Source organism: Tyto alba, unplaced genomic scaffold (assembly GCF_018691265.1).
Source record: "Tyto alba isolate M040663 unplaced genomic scaffold, T.alba_DEE_v4.0 Super-Scaffold_14, whole genome shotgun sequence".
Taxonomy (NCBI): domain Eukaryota; kingdom Metazoa; phylum Chordata; class Aves; order Strigiformes; family Tytonidae; genus Tyto; species Tyto alba.
In genome coordinates, this window is record NW_024881276.1 from 23,487,647 (window position 1) to 23,503,273 (window position 15,627).

A 15,627-nucleotide genomic window follows, 5' to 3' on the forward strand; every position below is an offset into this window, starting at 1 on the left:
TTATTAGCTTCTCCACTGTCTCACTTCAATGCATAAATCAACACTGTCAAGTTTGGAGGGAAGCTTGCTACTGAAAAAAAATTACTTCCTTCCGAGAATATAAGAAATTAAACAAAAATAATCAGATCATGCATTCTCAGAAAGCTTATTCTAACTACATAAACGGACATCCCCTTTTGCTTCAGACACTGTATTATTAAAGAACTAGAAATATTTAAAGTACAGTTCTAATAACTCGGTCCTCATTTTATGCTGGAGCATCTAAATTCTTAATTAACAAATTTCACCAAGTTAAAATTAATTTTTTCACCACTGGCTCCAAGGAACTGTTCCAACAGATATTCTCATTCACATTAAGCTGTATTGACTTACATACTCAGAATTAGCAGACTGGATATTTTTTAGGAACCAATTCTTCCTGTCATGTAAGAATACTTATTTATTTTTAAATAGGCCATAAAAAAACAAAAAAACTTAGATAAACAGATGTTGTGGTTTGAGCCTACTCAGCAGCTAAACGCCACACAGTCACTCGCTCACCCACCCTCCTCCCACTTGGGAATGGGGAGGGAATCGGAGGGGCAAAGGGAGACTCGCGGGTGGAGATAAAAACAGTTTAATAACAGTGACAGAACAACACGCTGACAGCAGTATCAGCAGGTAATGTACAATACAGCTGCTCACCACCCGACGACCAACACCCACCTGCTCCCAGCCGGCAATCCCCAACACAAAGGCCCCACAGCCACAACCTGGGAAGTGAGAGCCCCTCCTGGCCCACTCCTGCCTTTATATAGTGAGCGCAATGTCACATGACATGGACTATTGGCCAATCGGGGCCCAGCCCTCCAGCTGTGCTCCCCCCGCCCCCGCACACAGGTGAGGGCACTGGGACCTGGGGAGCCCCTGGGGTCTCAGGGGGCTGCAGCTCCTCCCGCTGCCAGACCAACGGGAACTCTAGGCCAGAGCCAACCAGGACAACAGAACTAGAGCATTAAGGCTTCCATCCTATATTCCTATATTGTTGTGTTAGAGCTCTACCAAAGATTTCTTTGCTATACTAATTTTTAACATAAAACACCTAGGTATTTAGTCATTAAATTGAGGTTGAGTTCAAGGATGAAGATCTCATATGTCCTTACATCTGTCATGCTCTACCTAACTTATAAAGCACAGTGAACTGTCTGAAAACAGTTTTCTCCCATTTCTTCCAGTAAGCAATGTTGCTTTAACTAGCAATTATTTGAAATTCAGTATGACTGGTATTAAGGACCTAATCACAACAGAGACTGGGCTTCACTCCCAATTACACTGAAGTCTGTCTATAGCCCAAAGGGACCTAGAAAAGGCCATTTAAAGTCCCCATGACACTGCCAGAGCAGTACAGATTGATCCAACTTTAATTAATGCATCAGTGGTTGCAGGTAACATGCTCAGATTTAGAGAAGACAACTGCTGTCAATGCCAAAACTCCAGGTACAATCCTGGCATGCAGTGCCACACGAGGTAGTGGTGTGGAGCAGCTGGACCAGCAGTCAAAAAGTTTTACAGACAGCAACTTTTTCAGTCCCCTCCCTAAGCTGCCCTTGTTTGGGCCATAAGCACACAGCTTTTCCCTTGAAAAAGCAAGAAACAGAGATTGAGAAAAGACTGGGCAGAAGGAATCAATGAGCAGAGTATTTAAAGATGGACAAAGTGTTCTGTCTATTTAAAAACCTGTCTTCTCTACATTATCAAAGAAGTTATTTTTAAATCTTTTTTCTAAACTACATATTCCAAACACCTACATAGACATCAAGTATCCGAGCAGCATGGCAATAACTCTTTACCTGCGTTCCCCCCTTCTCATGTAATTGCTGACATGCTAGTAGCCACAATCTAGTTTTATTTGATTATCATGCTTAAGTCAGAGGTTATTCTGCTAAAGTCAGTGGAAGTAAAATCAACCTCCATATTTATGCTGCAGAAGACTACAAAGTTTGAACAATTCTAACAATTCAGAGATGATGAATTCATTTCCAAGGAGGCACAGTGATGCCTTGTCTGAGAGAGTCCTCCTCAAACGTGGGTAATACTGGTAGGACTGTGTACAACATACATGTTCTGTTTTGCAAGCAAATTTACACTTTCTAAATACACTTTTTTTTCCTCAAATTGGAAAAGAAACTAAAAGTGTTGAAAAGTTTTAAGAATTAGATCCTTAAAGTTATTTTCAGTACAGGTGGCAATCGAAATCACAAGACTCAATTATTTTTCTCTCCCCATAATTTAAAAACAATATAATAAACACAATTCTGTAACTAAAAATTTAAACTTTCCAAATATCTCATATGGTGACAAATAAATGTTTCAATGATAGCAAAATCAATTCCCACCTGCACTATGATTACCTATCAAAATTTCACCTAAATCAACATATGCCTATAAAAATGTGCTCAAAATGGTGTTTTCCAGAAGAAAAACATTCCATCTGGATTCCTTTCATCAGTTTTCAGAAAACGTACTGATACGCTCTGCTGAAAGGAAACTTCTGTCTATTCAGAAGGAAAATTATTTACTTTCTCATTTTAGCAATAGCTGACAAATAGTCATCTAAAAATCATTTTCCCTTCTTCAGACCATCTTCCAGTTCTGCTCTTCTCTCATAATTGAAGTTCTTGGGATTTGAGTATGCAATTTCCTGATGAACTGCGACAAACAAGGTGTGTCCTTACTACTGGAGCTCTATTCGAAGGATGTGAGTAAAGCAACTATCACTGGGAAAATAAACCTTTTTTCTGCCAGCTGTTTTAAAAACTTAACTGTGAAAAGATCATTTCAAAATTCACTTTAAAGAAGTGTTTTTAGTGTTGCTTCTTCCCATTTTGCAGATTTTATTTTGATAATATACAATCATTCAGTCTGGAAAACTAAGATCTCACCTGTTTGACCCAAGATAATCAATGCAAACAGCAGTTCCATAGAACATTTACCATCTAATGATGCACTCTGCATTTTTGAGAATAGCTTTCATTTTGATTCTACTAGGAGGAGAAACAGTCCAGCAGTAAGAAAACATAACGTATATAGCTTTGTATTTTACTGCTTAAAGCATTTAGCAGTCGCAGCATTTTACATCAACAAGCATTTTGCAGACATTCCTCATCATTCCAGGGAAGGCAGGTGGTGCTAACTCCAAATTAATTTACAAAGAAATCACACCATTCTGCTATTTTGATTTGAGTGAGAACAGCACGTGTGGCCCAAAGGCAGCACAGGTCAGGCTGCACCTACCTCTGTCTCAGCAGCACAACGGCATCGAGACTCGCGGCCCCCAAGGCTGCACTAGGCCTACTGGTGCCTTGGGAGTCCTGCAGCTTCACGCACTTTGGTGAGCCAGCAGACAGGGAACAATTAAAACTTGCGCTCAGAACCTTCTCCCTTCTCCAGTCACAAAAAGTCTGGACAAATGGGCAGAGGACCACAGGCTTGATACGCCCTCCTGGATATTTTCCCTGGGCATGCTCTCAGCAAGCCTAAGCAAAAGGGCTGCTCTGGAGAAGATCTGCTGAAGGCACAATTCATGCTGCCACCCCACCACGAGCTATGAAGCATACACACTCCACCAAAGTCCTCACAGCACAGTCTAGTCCAAAGACTGATGTTCAAGACCACACTGTGACAAAGCAGAAATACAGAAGAGAGACTGGGATGCAGACATGCCCTGGCTCCTGTGCTGGCTCTCAGAGCAACTGGGTCAGAGCTGCAGGTAACAGGAATTTCCAAGCATATCAAGGTACATTTATTCAAATATTGCAGCACAAACTTCATCATAAAAAGAAATAGTAATCCACATTTCTTACCAAACCAACGTAAAATCCCACAAAATGCTCTGTGGCTCCTCTGTGGTTTTCCATCCCCGTACCCTTTTCTTTTTTGACCTCTGTGACAACTGCCATAGGACAAGCAATTTCCTCCTATTGAATACATTCCTGGCTTCGGTGACTGAGGGCTTCTTTACCAGCCATTTGTGTAATGACTGGGAGCATCAAGTATACATCAGCAGAGGTGCCCCAGCTCTCTATTTATTGTTGCTCTCCCCTTTGAAGGCAACACCAAATGATAATGAAACTCAGTACAAACTGTAAGCTTGAATTCCTGACTGTGACATGAATTTCTAATATTACAAGGGAAAACTTTCGGCAGATAAATATGTATGAACCCAAACAATCAAATCAGGGAATAAAATAGCCTCATTGCTAGGACTCTAAATTGGATGTGCCCACATCTTGAGTAATGTGCACTGTTCCAGTCTCCACATCTCATAGCTGCCTTGCAAGGACAGACTAAAAAGGGTGAGACTCTTAGCTGGATAGGATTAGGCTGAGGGGGAAGAATATCTGAGATTTACAAAATTATGAAGGTTGCATGTAAGGTGAATGAATATCTTCACCAAACCCCAGAACACTAGAACTGACATTGAAACTAGTGGGAGGTTGGTTTAAAACAGATAAAAGAAACTTATTTATTTTATATAAAAAAGTATATGATAAAGTAAACTTATTTATTATATAAAATAAGTAAGTTTCTTTTATTATATACTTTTTTACATAGCATGCAGTGAACTTTCCAACTTGCTGCCACAGAAAGCTGTAGAAGCAGACAGTATCTGTAGGTTCAACAAGGGTTAGATCAATGCAGGGACAAGAGGTCCATAAAGAGTAATAGGCAGGGATATATCTTCTAACAACCCTTATTACAATAAGAGTGGATGCTGAGAAAGTAGAAGGGGAATGGACAGTAAAGAGTGGGCAGGCGTGTATGCACTCCCTAGCTAGCATCTCCCAAATCCATTGCTAGACAGAGAGCAGTGGGATGTGAACTTTGGGTGAAGAAACTAGGTAGAAATAATTCTGAAAAATATATAGATAAGGTACAGTCCTTACAGATAAAAGAAAATAACAAGACCCTGCTTCACCTCATTTGCATGCTTCTCCATGTAGTTGAACGTGTACTCATCGGCATCCACCAGAAGAAAGTTGTGACCATGGAAACAAACTCTGGCTCCAACAAACAGACTCTGAGCCTTGAAGTATTCAGATGGCTCACTCTTAAAAAGCTCCTGCCCAGGCTTCTTAATGCGACCTCTTTCCAAGAACTTTCCACCAAGTATCCCTATGGGAATAGAATTGTAAATAATTAATTAATTGTGGCTTTACTTGAGGAAAAAAAAAAAAAAAAAAAAAAAGAACAACCCACAAAAAACACAAAAGAAAACTCAAGACACCCCAAACCAACTGTTTTGTATTTAAATATCAGTTTTCATCCTTCAGTTTCTTAAAATACACTCCCCCCCTCCCTCTCATTGCTAAAAGAACTGTCTCTGCCAGCGTTCACAGCAACAGTTACATTGTGCATATTCTGTGACACGTCCCATTTGAATGCCTGCCAAACACCTTCCCTTTTTTTCTTTTCTTTAAAATGGGACAAAAATGTGCCTCTTCAAATCGTTCCCATAACCCTGTCGCCAGCCTTGGGACTGACTCCTGAGAGACACAAGGCGCAAAATGTAAGATGCAGGCAATTATACTTGAATTGATAAATCAAAAAAAAAAAAAAAAAAATCACAATTTAGGATAGCACAGTCCTATGAAGATTATGAATTCTGGTGCACTGTAAGTCCAACTTGTTTTTAAGGGCTTTTGAATGTAAAAAAAAAAAAGTTGGAGTGACATGACACTAACTTCCACATACTATTCTGCCAGTGCAACTTAACTGCGATCTATTATTTCCTTTGTGAGCTGGGTATGTCACATTTTTTCTTTTCACATTATAATGATTTTATTCGTGCCACTGGAAGCTGCATGCAGTGCTCAAGTAATATTTCAGTATATTTTCAGTAATATCTTCTGGTGTGCCACAAGATTGCATTGCACGTACCAAGCTTTCTAGAAAGGATTCTGTCACATGTTTAGTTTCATGAGGGTATGTGCCCTACAACAACTCTAGAGTGCCTGGGGTTTGTTTCCTGCTTATATTTGAGCTTCCAAGCCAAAAGCCAAAACGCATAGTTCAGTAACATTTAATGACATCTTACATATTAGGTAGTGATGCAAGCCCAATAAAAGGCTGATGAACAGTGTAATAAAATACCTTTATAGTCAAAATTATAAATGAATGTGAAGCCCAAACTACTTATTAAACCAGAGTTTGGAGCAGATGTCTGTCTTAATTGCTTTATTAGCACCATAAAAGCAAAAGACAAAAAATACACTATGACAATGGTCAGATCTAGCTTGAATCAAAAAACAATCCAAATCACTAATGTAACTTTATTCTTAACACATTCCTTTTCACCTAGCTATTAAAATAAATATGAAATTTTAGGTTATATAATGTTGGCAACTGTTTGTAATATTTAAACAGAAATGGTCTCTGTAAGATTGGAACTTCACTCTTGTCTATTTCCCTGCAATTGTGCACTTAGATTGGAAATTTACCTTCATACCTCTAACCCATAACTGTTTTTTTAAATGTTATGGGTTAGTACATTTCAAGAGGTATAAAGGAAAACAACCAAAAATATCTCATTAGGTTAGAGATTTTACACTGAAACCTGATGAGAAATTTTGATGGAAATCTACAAGAGCCAGGCTCAAAGCACAAAATAAACACCACAACCAAAGACCGTCTTCCATTAAGATCAGATCAGACTTTGCAGGTGTTTGTACAGCTGTTGGCTTGGTTTTACACTGAGTAAAAAAGGGGTTGTGATCTTCTGCATGGGGAGCCAAAGTTCTCATGCTTTGACCCCCATCTCAACAAGTGCTTCAAGATGTCCAGTCCTGCACACTTCAAATGCAGTTTCACAGTGTTGCTAATAGTGTGAAATACTTCTCTGCGACATGCACCTTGCTGGACTGAGAAAAGCAAGAGCAGTTTATTCCTTCCATTTTGGGACTGAGATTTGAAACATTTTTACTTGCCAATTAGTATCAATTCATGCAAAGCAAAGGGCAAAAATAGACCTTTGAACCTGTGCACAAAAGGGATGGTCGAGTTGCTGTTTTGGGAGTCATTTACTGTTTTAACTCATCCCCTCTCAAAGATGCGATCAAACTTACTCTTCCCCCACCCCATCCACTTCAACACTTTTCCTTCTCACACATGAATGTTCTTCACACTCCCATTTTGCATGCCTTACTCCTTTCTCCTAGCTGCTCTTATCTGACCTCTCCAAAGCCTTCTCATTCTTAACCTTGAAGCAACTCGTTTTTCCTTCAGACATGACTAAAATGAGGGAGGGGTAGAGCGAGAAAAGAGAAAGGAAGAAGACAGAAAAGGAGGAAGGTGGGAACAAAGAAACTTCTGCAGTCCCAGGCCTCTTTCCAACTTCTGCACTACCTCCCCCCATCTTTACTTCTTATTCTGCCTTTCAAGGCTGTTCTCGCTGAAGCTCTCCAACGGCCAGTAGCCTAATCCTTCCACTTCACCTTTCTACCACCTCTGAAAGTCAGCTACTCCATCCACTTTAACATGCCAGGGAAGTTAAAAACACATTTACAGATACTTGCTGTTCATAGGAGTCTTAAAGCATTTGCTATTGGTATACAAACTCACCCATCTACTGTTCCACATTGTTTGACTAGCAATGCTGAGTGGGGTCCCAGCTGCAACCCCAGCATGTATTTTCATTCCAACATAAAAAGGAAGCCAGGAAGCAGTCTCTGGCCTGGCACCCATGCTGTTGAGAGCCTGACCAACTGACCACATCTGCAATGCAGTGTAGCTCTGGCTCTGCTCTGGGTGATACGTGATGGATCTGGGGTCTGAAGACACAGCTGCTATTTTTGTGTGTTCAAACCATCTGAAGGTATGCAAGGGCTGTGCTGCAGCCCAACAGTGGTGTTTTACAGCATAAAACTGAGGGTATGTATTGCAGCCCTTGGCTGTGGCAGAAGAACATGAATTTCTGAGTGTGCAAAACCTCCTGGGATAGTGTTAGATGACTGACAAGGGTGGAGCAAGCCAAACCTGCTGCAGCCTTGTCCTCAATGCCTTGCAGGATTTTTCTGGAGTTAAGCACTGTCCAGGAGGGGCCCTAGGGTCTCTGATGCCATGTCTAGGTGGAAGGGTGCAAAGGAGAACCAGGAGTGACTAAACAGGCATATGATTGGGGGCCAAGATTCAAGTTGTTCCCTGGACTTCTTTAATTCAACAGTGTAGCACTACCCTTAGCATCCCTCATGTCTCTGGACATAAAGAATGCCAATCAAACACGTCATTCACCACTGGAGAACTGAACTGCTCTTGAGCCTTACAGCAGCATTACATAATAAATATATACATTAGTGATGTGTCTTTAACGGTAATAAATGAAGTTGCATAAGTTACAGGCCACCGGCTGGCAGGAAACTAGTGAAATAATGATGACAGGACACTGGTGCCACAAGCAATGCTAAATCTTGACGTTGCAGTGGAGCAGGGTTAACTGGAAATGCTCATTGAAGCCTAGGCAGGTAACTCTACACATTTTCAAAACATTTCTCAGAGAATTGTTCGTATTTTAGTTGGGGGTGAGGTCCCTATTTATGCATTCATAATATAGTTGGAGACAAGCAGAGATGCCATTAGAAGTTCTTTGCATTGCAAAGGCTCAGGCCTTCCAAAAACCTACTCGTGTGCAGGGCACTCAAAATGACTCGGTAGCACCGCAGGCACAGAAAGAGTTCTCTAGGAATACAGAAGGGTCTAGATATTCACCACACCTCCAGTTTTTATGGATGTGATGTTCATCATAGATCTGAAAAGGATTAACATCAGAAAACATTTTCAGCAAAGGCTTAAGAGTAGGGTCGCAACAATACTTAGTCCTTAACACTAAACCGAATAACTGGACCTCAGCAAGTCAACTGCTGGCACCAGAGCCTGAGGGAAAGGGGAGTGAACAGTCCTCCCCAGGAGAATCTTTGCTCTAGACAGTGTACCAAATAGGTCAGTACTGAGCACAGTGAGCTGGTCACCTCTGCAGGGTATCCTTGAAATAACATACTAAGGTGTTCTGTGCCAAGAAGCTGATATAGGGCAATTCAAGCAGTATCAAAAGATCTAGTCACGAGGTTCCACAAGAGCCTAACACCGTAACTAAGGAAACCATCTATTACTCTTATTCCCTTGTCTTTGAGAGAATGTGATTTCCTGATTTTTTTTTCTCTGTGTGGTTTTATCAGAGGCTGACAGCAGCTTTTAAGAGAGTCAGTCCTTCAACTGCACATGTTGAGAGGTGTGAGAGCACTTCTGGATGTTAACTGCTCTGAAACTGTTGCTGCAGATGCTTTGTGGGCTTCATAGCAATCCACTGATCTCACCAACAGGGTCATGCTTAGCCAAGGCTTCCCCATCTCTCTGAGTTACAGAGTGACTTCCCCACACCCTTCCCAGTGCTGTGTCCTTCCATCTGTGCACAAGACACTCCAAGGAAATAAAAAGATGCTTGAAAAGCATAAAACCTTTCATATCCTCAGTTGGAAGCAGCCTACAACAGACAACAGTAGTCAAAAGAATTTAACCATGACAACACTGGGAGACTATCCTCCAGCAATAGGATAAATGTGATCAAGCAACTAAGAAGTAACAAAGCAGTTGTCACTTAAACATTGGTAGTCTGGCTCTTCAAATTCAGTTCAGTATTATACATACACACACATGTACAGACACTAGCACCAGGCAATCTTCACTCTTTATATGCTCAGCACTACATGATTAATGATAAAATATGCTAAACAATATCACAGCTGTTTTGCTCTCATTAGCTGCTTCTATACAGTGGATGCTATGTAGGTTTCATAACACAGTCTTGCAAAACAAAGGATTTACTTTTTCATTCTGGATATCTTACATTTCCTGTCTCTATTTATCATCAGTAACAACACAATTCCTGTATGTTACCCACAACAAAAGCAAATGTTTAAAGGCCAAATTTGCAAATTAAAATGTAATAAAAGTTCTAATGCATTAAACTTCCAGTTCCCAAAGGATATTGTGAAGTACTGTCATACAATGAACAGCATTATTCTGAGTGATGAAGATTATAAATTACTATGACATATAGCTATGCAAGACAACGCAGTAGACCTGCTGATTTAATTCCCATTGCATTTAGAACTCCACATCCCTGTTTCTGCTAGTGACGAGTCTGGCCACAATCTTTACTGTAAACTCGAATCAAATGAACAAGGCAACTGGGACTGACTGCAAGACATTACTACATCTTACCTGTGTTTTGCTGTATATGTTCAAAAACTGAAATAGTGTCATCACTCAGGAAGTAGGAAATAATGAATTTCCGATCCTTGTCAATAGCACTATCTGTGACGAGTTTTGCAAGAAAGCGCAGTATATTACTTTCCATGCCACTTCTAAAATGCAAAAGAGGAGATCAGAAATCAAAAACAGAGTATGAGAAACGTTTTCATCCCTAAGAGATGCATTCTCCTGAGTTTTGTAACATACACTGTGTTATTCCTAGACCAAGAAGGGAAATGGCATAAGATTCCCTAATTTGTCAAAAACCATTTTCAGCTTAAATTAACAGAACCAGCTAGAGTCAGCCAGACAGAAAGGAATCATTTTCAGGGGAAAATTACTTCTCTGCCACAGGCCTGGAATGAATTTGTATTCAAATTCAGTTGCAAATCAAGCTCCAAGTTTCTTTCCAGAAAATTTATAAAGGAAGAACACATATAGGTATGTATATTTTCAGATCAAATTCTGAATAGCAATACGTACTAGGATTATCTCCACAAAATCAGGCCCACCAAATGATCTTGCTAGCTAGATATTTGCTGATTGTTTTAAACAATTTACAGTACTGCTAAATGCACTATCAATACATTCCCAAGCCTTTTTCTAATAGCCTCTTTCTTTTACAGAGGCTCTGCAGGTGAATCTCTAGCATGTGACTTTTCTTTCCACTTAGGCTTCAATAATCACTGCCTGACAAACTATTTAATAATGGAAAGTAAAGGGTTAATGCTTTAATATTGCTACAGGAAGCTGCATGAATTTCAGCAGACAAAAAAAGTAAATGCCAGGAAGTCAAAAACAAAACAGTTTTGGACTGATGAAGCATACAAAATTCCTGACTAATTCCTGGAGTAAGACTTCCATCATACTCCCACTGAAGGCAGCAGAAGAAAAGAAGGTAGGGGATGGGAGGGTGAGAATATCTGCCTTCTTAAAAGAAAAATTTTGCTGAGAAAATTGGAGTACTATGTCACTAAACTAGTCCTCATGCACCTGTCCCTTAGAAGTATGATGAGTTGTGTATTTTGCTAAAAAAATGACACCCCCTACTTAACATTTATCTCCTTTACAAAAAGACGTAATTAACAAAGTTGGAATTATTTTTCACCGAAATACCTGTCTTTCTCCATGAATTTCTTGAAATCTTTTTGGGGAGGCTTGGGAAGCAGACCCATACAGGAGCACAGAGAATCCTCTTCAGAACCAAATCCAGTATAAGGAGGAAAAGCTTTTTCTGGTTTTGGAGGTGGTAAAGCCTTAGATGGAACTGGAGAGAAATCTTCTACAACAAAGACAGCAAGACTCATTTATTACTGTTCTGATGAAGCCATTCTACTAAGGATTTAAACTTTCAATATGAATACTTATTAGCCTATTTCTGTAACAGAGCACTGATCAAAGTCAAACTAGGATCCCTCATAACGTTACAGGGTAGAAAAAGACTCCACAAAAGGCAACAGCAAAATTATTTTTTCAAGGGTTTCAGGATTTCATCTATAATCTTAAAATGTTTGACAAATATCATTAAGATACACAGGCAAAAAGAAAGACAAATATAGCTTCAAAATAGGATAAAATAATAAATTAACAACTCTAAATTAATTTTTCAGTTTTACCCTTTGAGAAAACACAATTAAGTAAATACTTGGCTTATGAGTTTCCTGCCCTCTGCTTTTTGCCAGAGGAAAATAAATACATAACTAAATAAAATTTTATTATTTAAATCATACATCTATAAGAACTTGTTACATTGAAACCAACAGCTTCAGTCCACATCTCACTTCATCCAGAGTGTCAGAAGCTTTGTTTTTCCTCATCTTCCTCAGTCTCAAGTATTTCCTTGCAGTGATCAATGGTCCTGACTACGCCAGATATACAGCAGGAGCTCTCCTGACAGCCTAGACATGTCTGGTCAGGGACCTGCACTCACATCCCATAGGGGTTGCTCCCAAAAGCCCTGCTGGCCTCTGGTGCCTCCCCATTCCTCCCTTGGTGAAAATCTTGCTCTATGTACCATCTGGCCCCTTGTCGCTTCCCTGCACTGCTCTTTCACTGCAACACAACTTTCAGCTGCCGGTGGGGTTCACATAAAATTTCGAGTAATACAGGGTGCTGGTTAGATAAGGTTAATGGAAAATGGAAACGGTGAGAGAAAAAAGTAACTTGTACGAGAGAAAATAAGTGGGCAGACCTGAGGCAAATGAAGACATAAACCACAGGAGCACAGGAGAACTCAGGCTGGGTGGGAAGGCCTCTAGTGTGGTCTCCTGCTCAGGACAGGGTCAGCCCCAGGCCAGACCAGGCTGCTCAGAGCTGTGTCCAGTTGGGGCTTGACACCTCCCAAGACGGAGCCTGCCCTGGCAGCCTGCCCCAGGGAGAAAAATTTTTCCCTGATAGCCGACTCTGAGCCTCTCATTTCCACTTACGCACGTTGTCTCGTGCCCCCCGACCACATACCCCTGTGAAGAGCCAGGCTGCCCAACCTCAGCAGCCTCCCCACGGGTGGGCGCAGGCGGCTGCCTGGGGCCCTTACCGGGCTGAGCAAGCCCTGCTCCCCGGGGTGCTCCTCAGCCCTGACCACCCCGGGGCCTCCCCTGAGCTCGCCCTGGCTGGTCCCTGCCTTTCCAGTCATGGCAGACCCAAAAGGGGACACAGTACCTAGATCAGGTCTAATGAACGTTGAGCAGAGAGTGATAACTCACTTTCCTCGATTTTTGGGCAGCCCAGGCTGCGGCTGGCCCTCTTTGCTGTGGCCCCAAGCCCAGCTTGCTTTCACTGGAATCCAAAGAGCCCTCCCGGCCCCGACACAGGTGCAGTAAGAAGGTCAGAAGAGGTGCTGCCTGCATGGAGCAGCAGCACCTCCGCACCTGGGTGGGCTGGAGCTGCTGCCCTATAAAAGGGACAAACACATGAGGCAAACTGGAAGAAGATGGATCACAAACCATAGTCCAGGGGGCAAAGAGTAATGTAAGTGAGCAGTGTATAAAAGTGAATCCCGTTAACTAAAGGTATTTTCTTTAAAATGTAACTTTTCTACCCAGAACCGAAGAAATGGGGATGAATAACCAATACTTGTAGCACGGGTTTCAGCGCACACAGAGAACAACAAAATCGCTGTCACTGGGAGCATGTTCTGAATTGGTTTGCAATTAAAATGCTTGAAACATGGCTGTATGAGATCAAGGCAACATTCTTAAAACGTGGCTTGCCTAACAGCAGCATGAAGTTGAAAAATATGAAAAGCAGTCAGATGTCAGAGTCATTCTTTAAGTGGAAAACACAAAGAGATCTCCCTTGGCCTTCACCTCTTCGGAGAACGTGGCCTGGCTCGAAGCGCTGGTGCCTCCGCCCGGGCCGGCCAGGAAGGGGCCCCGCAGCACCACGCCAAGCACAAAGCCCGAGCCCGAATGCAAAAGTCCACTCGGAAAATTTCCAAAGCGACCGTCACGGCGGAAGGGCACGCGCGAACGCGCAGCGACGCGCCACGCTGCCCAACACCACCGTCAGGGGCCAAACTGCCTCGCGGGACACTTCCGGTGGGCCACGTTCCGCAGCCGGCACCCGCAACCCCTCTTACGACGAACGCGGCGACAAGAAGGAGACCCCCGGCGGGTCCCCCCCCACCCCCCACACACACTTCCCCCCGGTAGGGACCGACCGCGCACCCGGCGCGTGCCCCGCGCCGCCGCGCGCGCCCGCGGGGCACGGGCCGGTGGGCGGTGGCGCGTGGCTTGCCTCCGCTCCCCCCCCCCCCCCCCCCCCCCCTCTCCAGCCGGCCGTTCCCGCGCTCCCACAGCGCCACCCAGTGGCCGCGCGGCAAGGCAGCGCGCGCCGCTCCCCTCAGCGCCCGGCGCCCCGGCCCAGCACTCCGGCCCCTCTCGCAAGTGGTCGTCCAGCTGTTTAAAAAAAAAAAAAAACAAAAAAAACCACAACAAAAAAACCACGTTGAGGTCTGTAAATTATGCAATATGTTAATCTGCACTAGTATTTCCCGCCCCCTCCCCCCTCCGGAGGTTTGTAACAGAAACAAACCCCTTCCCTTTGCACGGCTGCAGGTAACACAGCTCCTGCCCAGAGCGCTTGGGAAACCAGGGCGTTTCGCTGAACTGGTAAACTCTAAAGACAAGCTGCTGTGTTTACACGCGGGTCACAGCGTACACCGCGTTAACATGCATAAGGCAATCCTTGAGAAATGCTAAAACATGTAACACGTCCCTTTGTATGTACTTCAGCACATGTGGATCAAAATTAGATTTATAAACTAGAAGGAAACTACAAATTAAGAGGAATACTGTGTTAACCCCAGAGACTACATTAAATCCCCCACAACCCAAGCTTGGAGTAAACAAAGTCCAAAGAGAAGTTTGGCATTTTGATTCCCATCCTTTTCCCAAAGTAAAAGGACCTTTCTTCATTCAGATTCACTAAAGAGAACAATGCAAACATCCAGCCTTGCGCCACTAACAGTTTCCAGAATTTTGAAGGATTATGTATTCAGATTCTCTCCTGCAAATCAGGAAATTAAAAAAGAAACTGCCATGGAAAAAGGCAGTTTACAAAACTAGTTATAAACTCATTTCTGCAACTTTCAAACAGCCAGCCAGGTACAGTAGACTAATAGCCATACCTGAGCTCTGCCACACAGCATTAGGGTAGAATCAGACAGACAACTTGTACTTACACACCAAATGCACTTTTCTCAAGGTTATCATTGTTTCTTAGGAAAATTACCTCTGTCCAGTCTGGAAAAGGAATCAATGCTCTCTTCTTCCAGGCTGTAACATTTTCAGTGTGAATTTACAGCGGGTAGAGGACAAATTAAGAGTCCAGGATTACAAACTTCTACTTCCAGAAAGAATAACACAGACATTTTCCCCATGGACAGTTTCACCCCTTGTTACTGCATCAACTGATGCCCAGCAGGAGATGGGCTGGCACGAGGGGCTGTATTTCACCCACTATATCAAACATGTACCCCATACTAGTAACTTTTTCTCTCATCAAAAACTGAGTGAGATTTGAACAAGCACTGGGAACAGCAAGAAACAAAACAGCTCCAGCCACATCTTTAGCATATAAACAATCTGAAGATAGGGTAGTCTTCTTAGTAAGAAAAATTAAATTCCTCAAGAAGAATTTGTTGCCACAGAGGCAGCACTAAACCATCTTGAATGAGCTTGTCTGCTTTCGGTTTCAATAGACACTAAGATTTTGGTGTACATTATAAGAATACCTTTTGCTCTCAGTCAAAGAACTGTAGGAAAACCCTCATGTGTGATTGAGAGAAAATTGTATTTCAAGGAAGAGTCAAGTGCTATATATTTTGGATTAGAGTGATAACCA

The 15,627-nt window shown here is 42.3% G+C and overlaps 1 protein-coding gene across 6 annotated transcripts in view; it reads right to left on the minus strand.

Annotated features, from left to right (window-relative positions):
* EFHC2 (EF-hand domain containing 2) overlaps positions 1–15,627 on the minus strand; it is a 70,347-nt gene that overhangs the window by 22,743 nt on the left and 31,977 nt on the right. For 5 of the 6 annotated variants that reach the window (XM_042788811.1, XM_032994480.2, XM_032994482.2 and 2 more), the window contains 3 exons: positions 11,401–11,566; positions 10,255–10,397; positions 4,958–5,154 (listed from right to left, as the gene is read on the minus strand). In XM_042788811.1, the coding sequence (XP_042644745.1) occupies positions 4,958–5,154; positions 10,255–10,397; positions 11,401–11,566 (506 nt within the window). The remainder of the gene's footprint in view (positions 1–4,957; positions 5,155–10,254; positions 10,398–11,400; positions 11,567–15,627) is intronic. The other variant, XM_042788812.1, reaches the window with a different exon arrangement.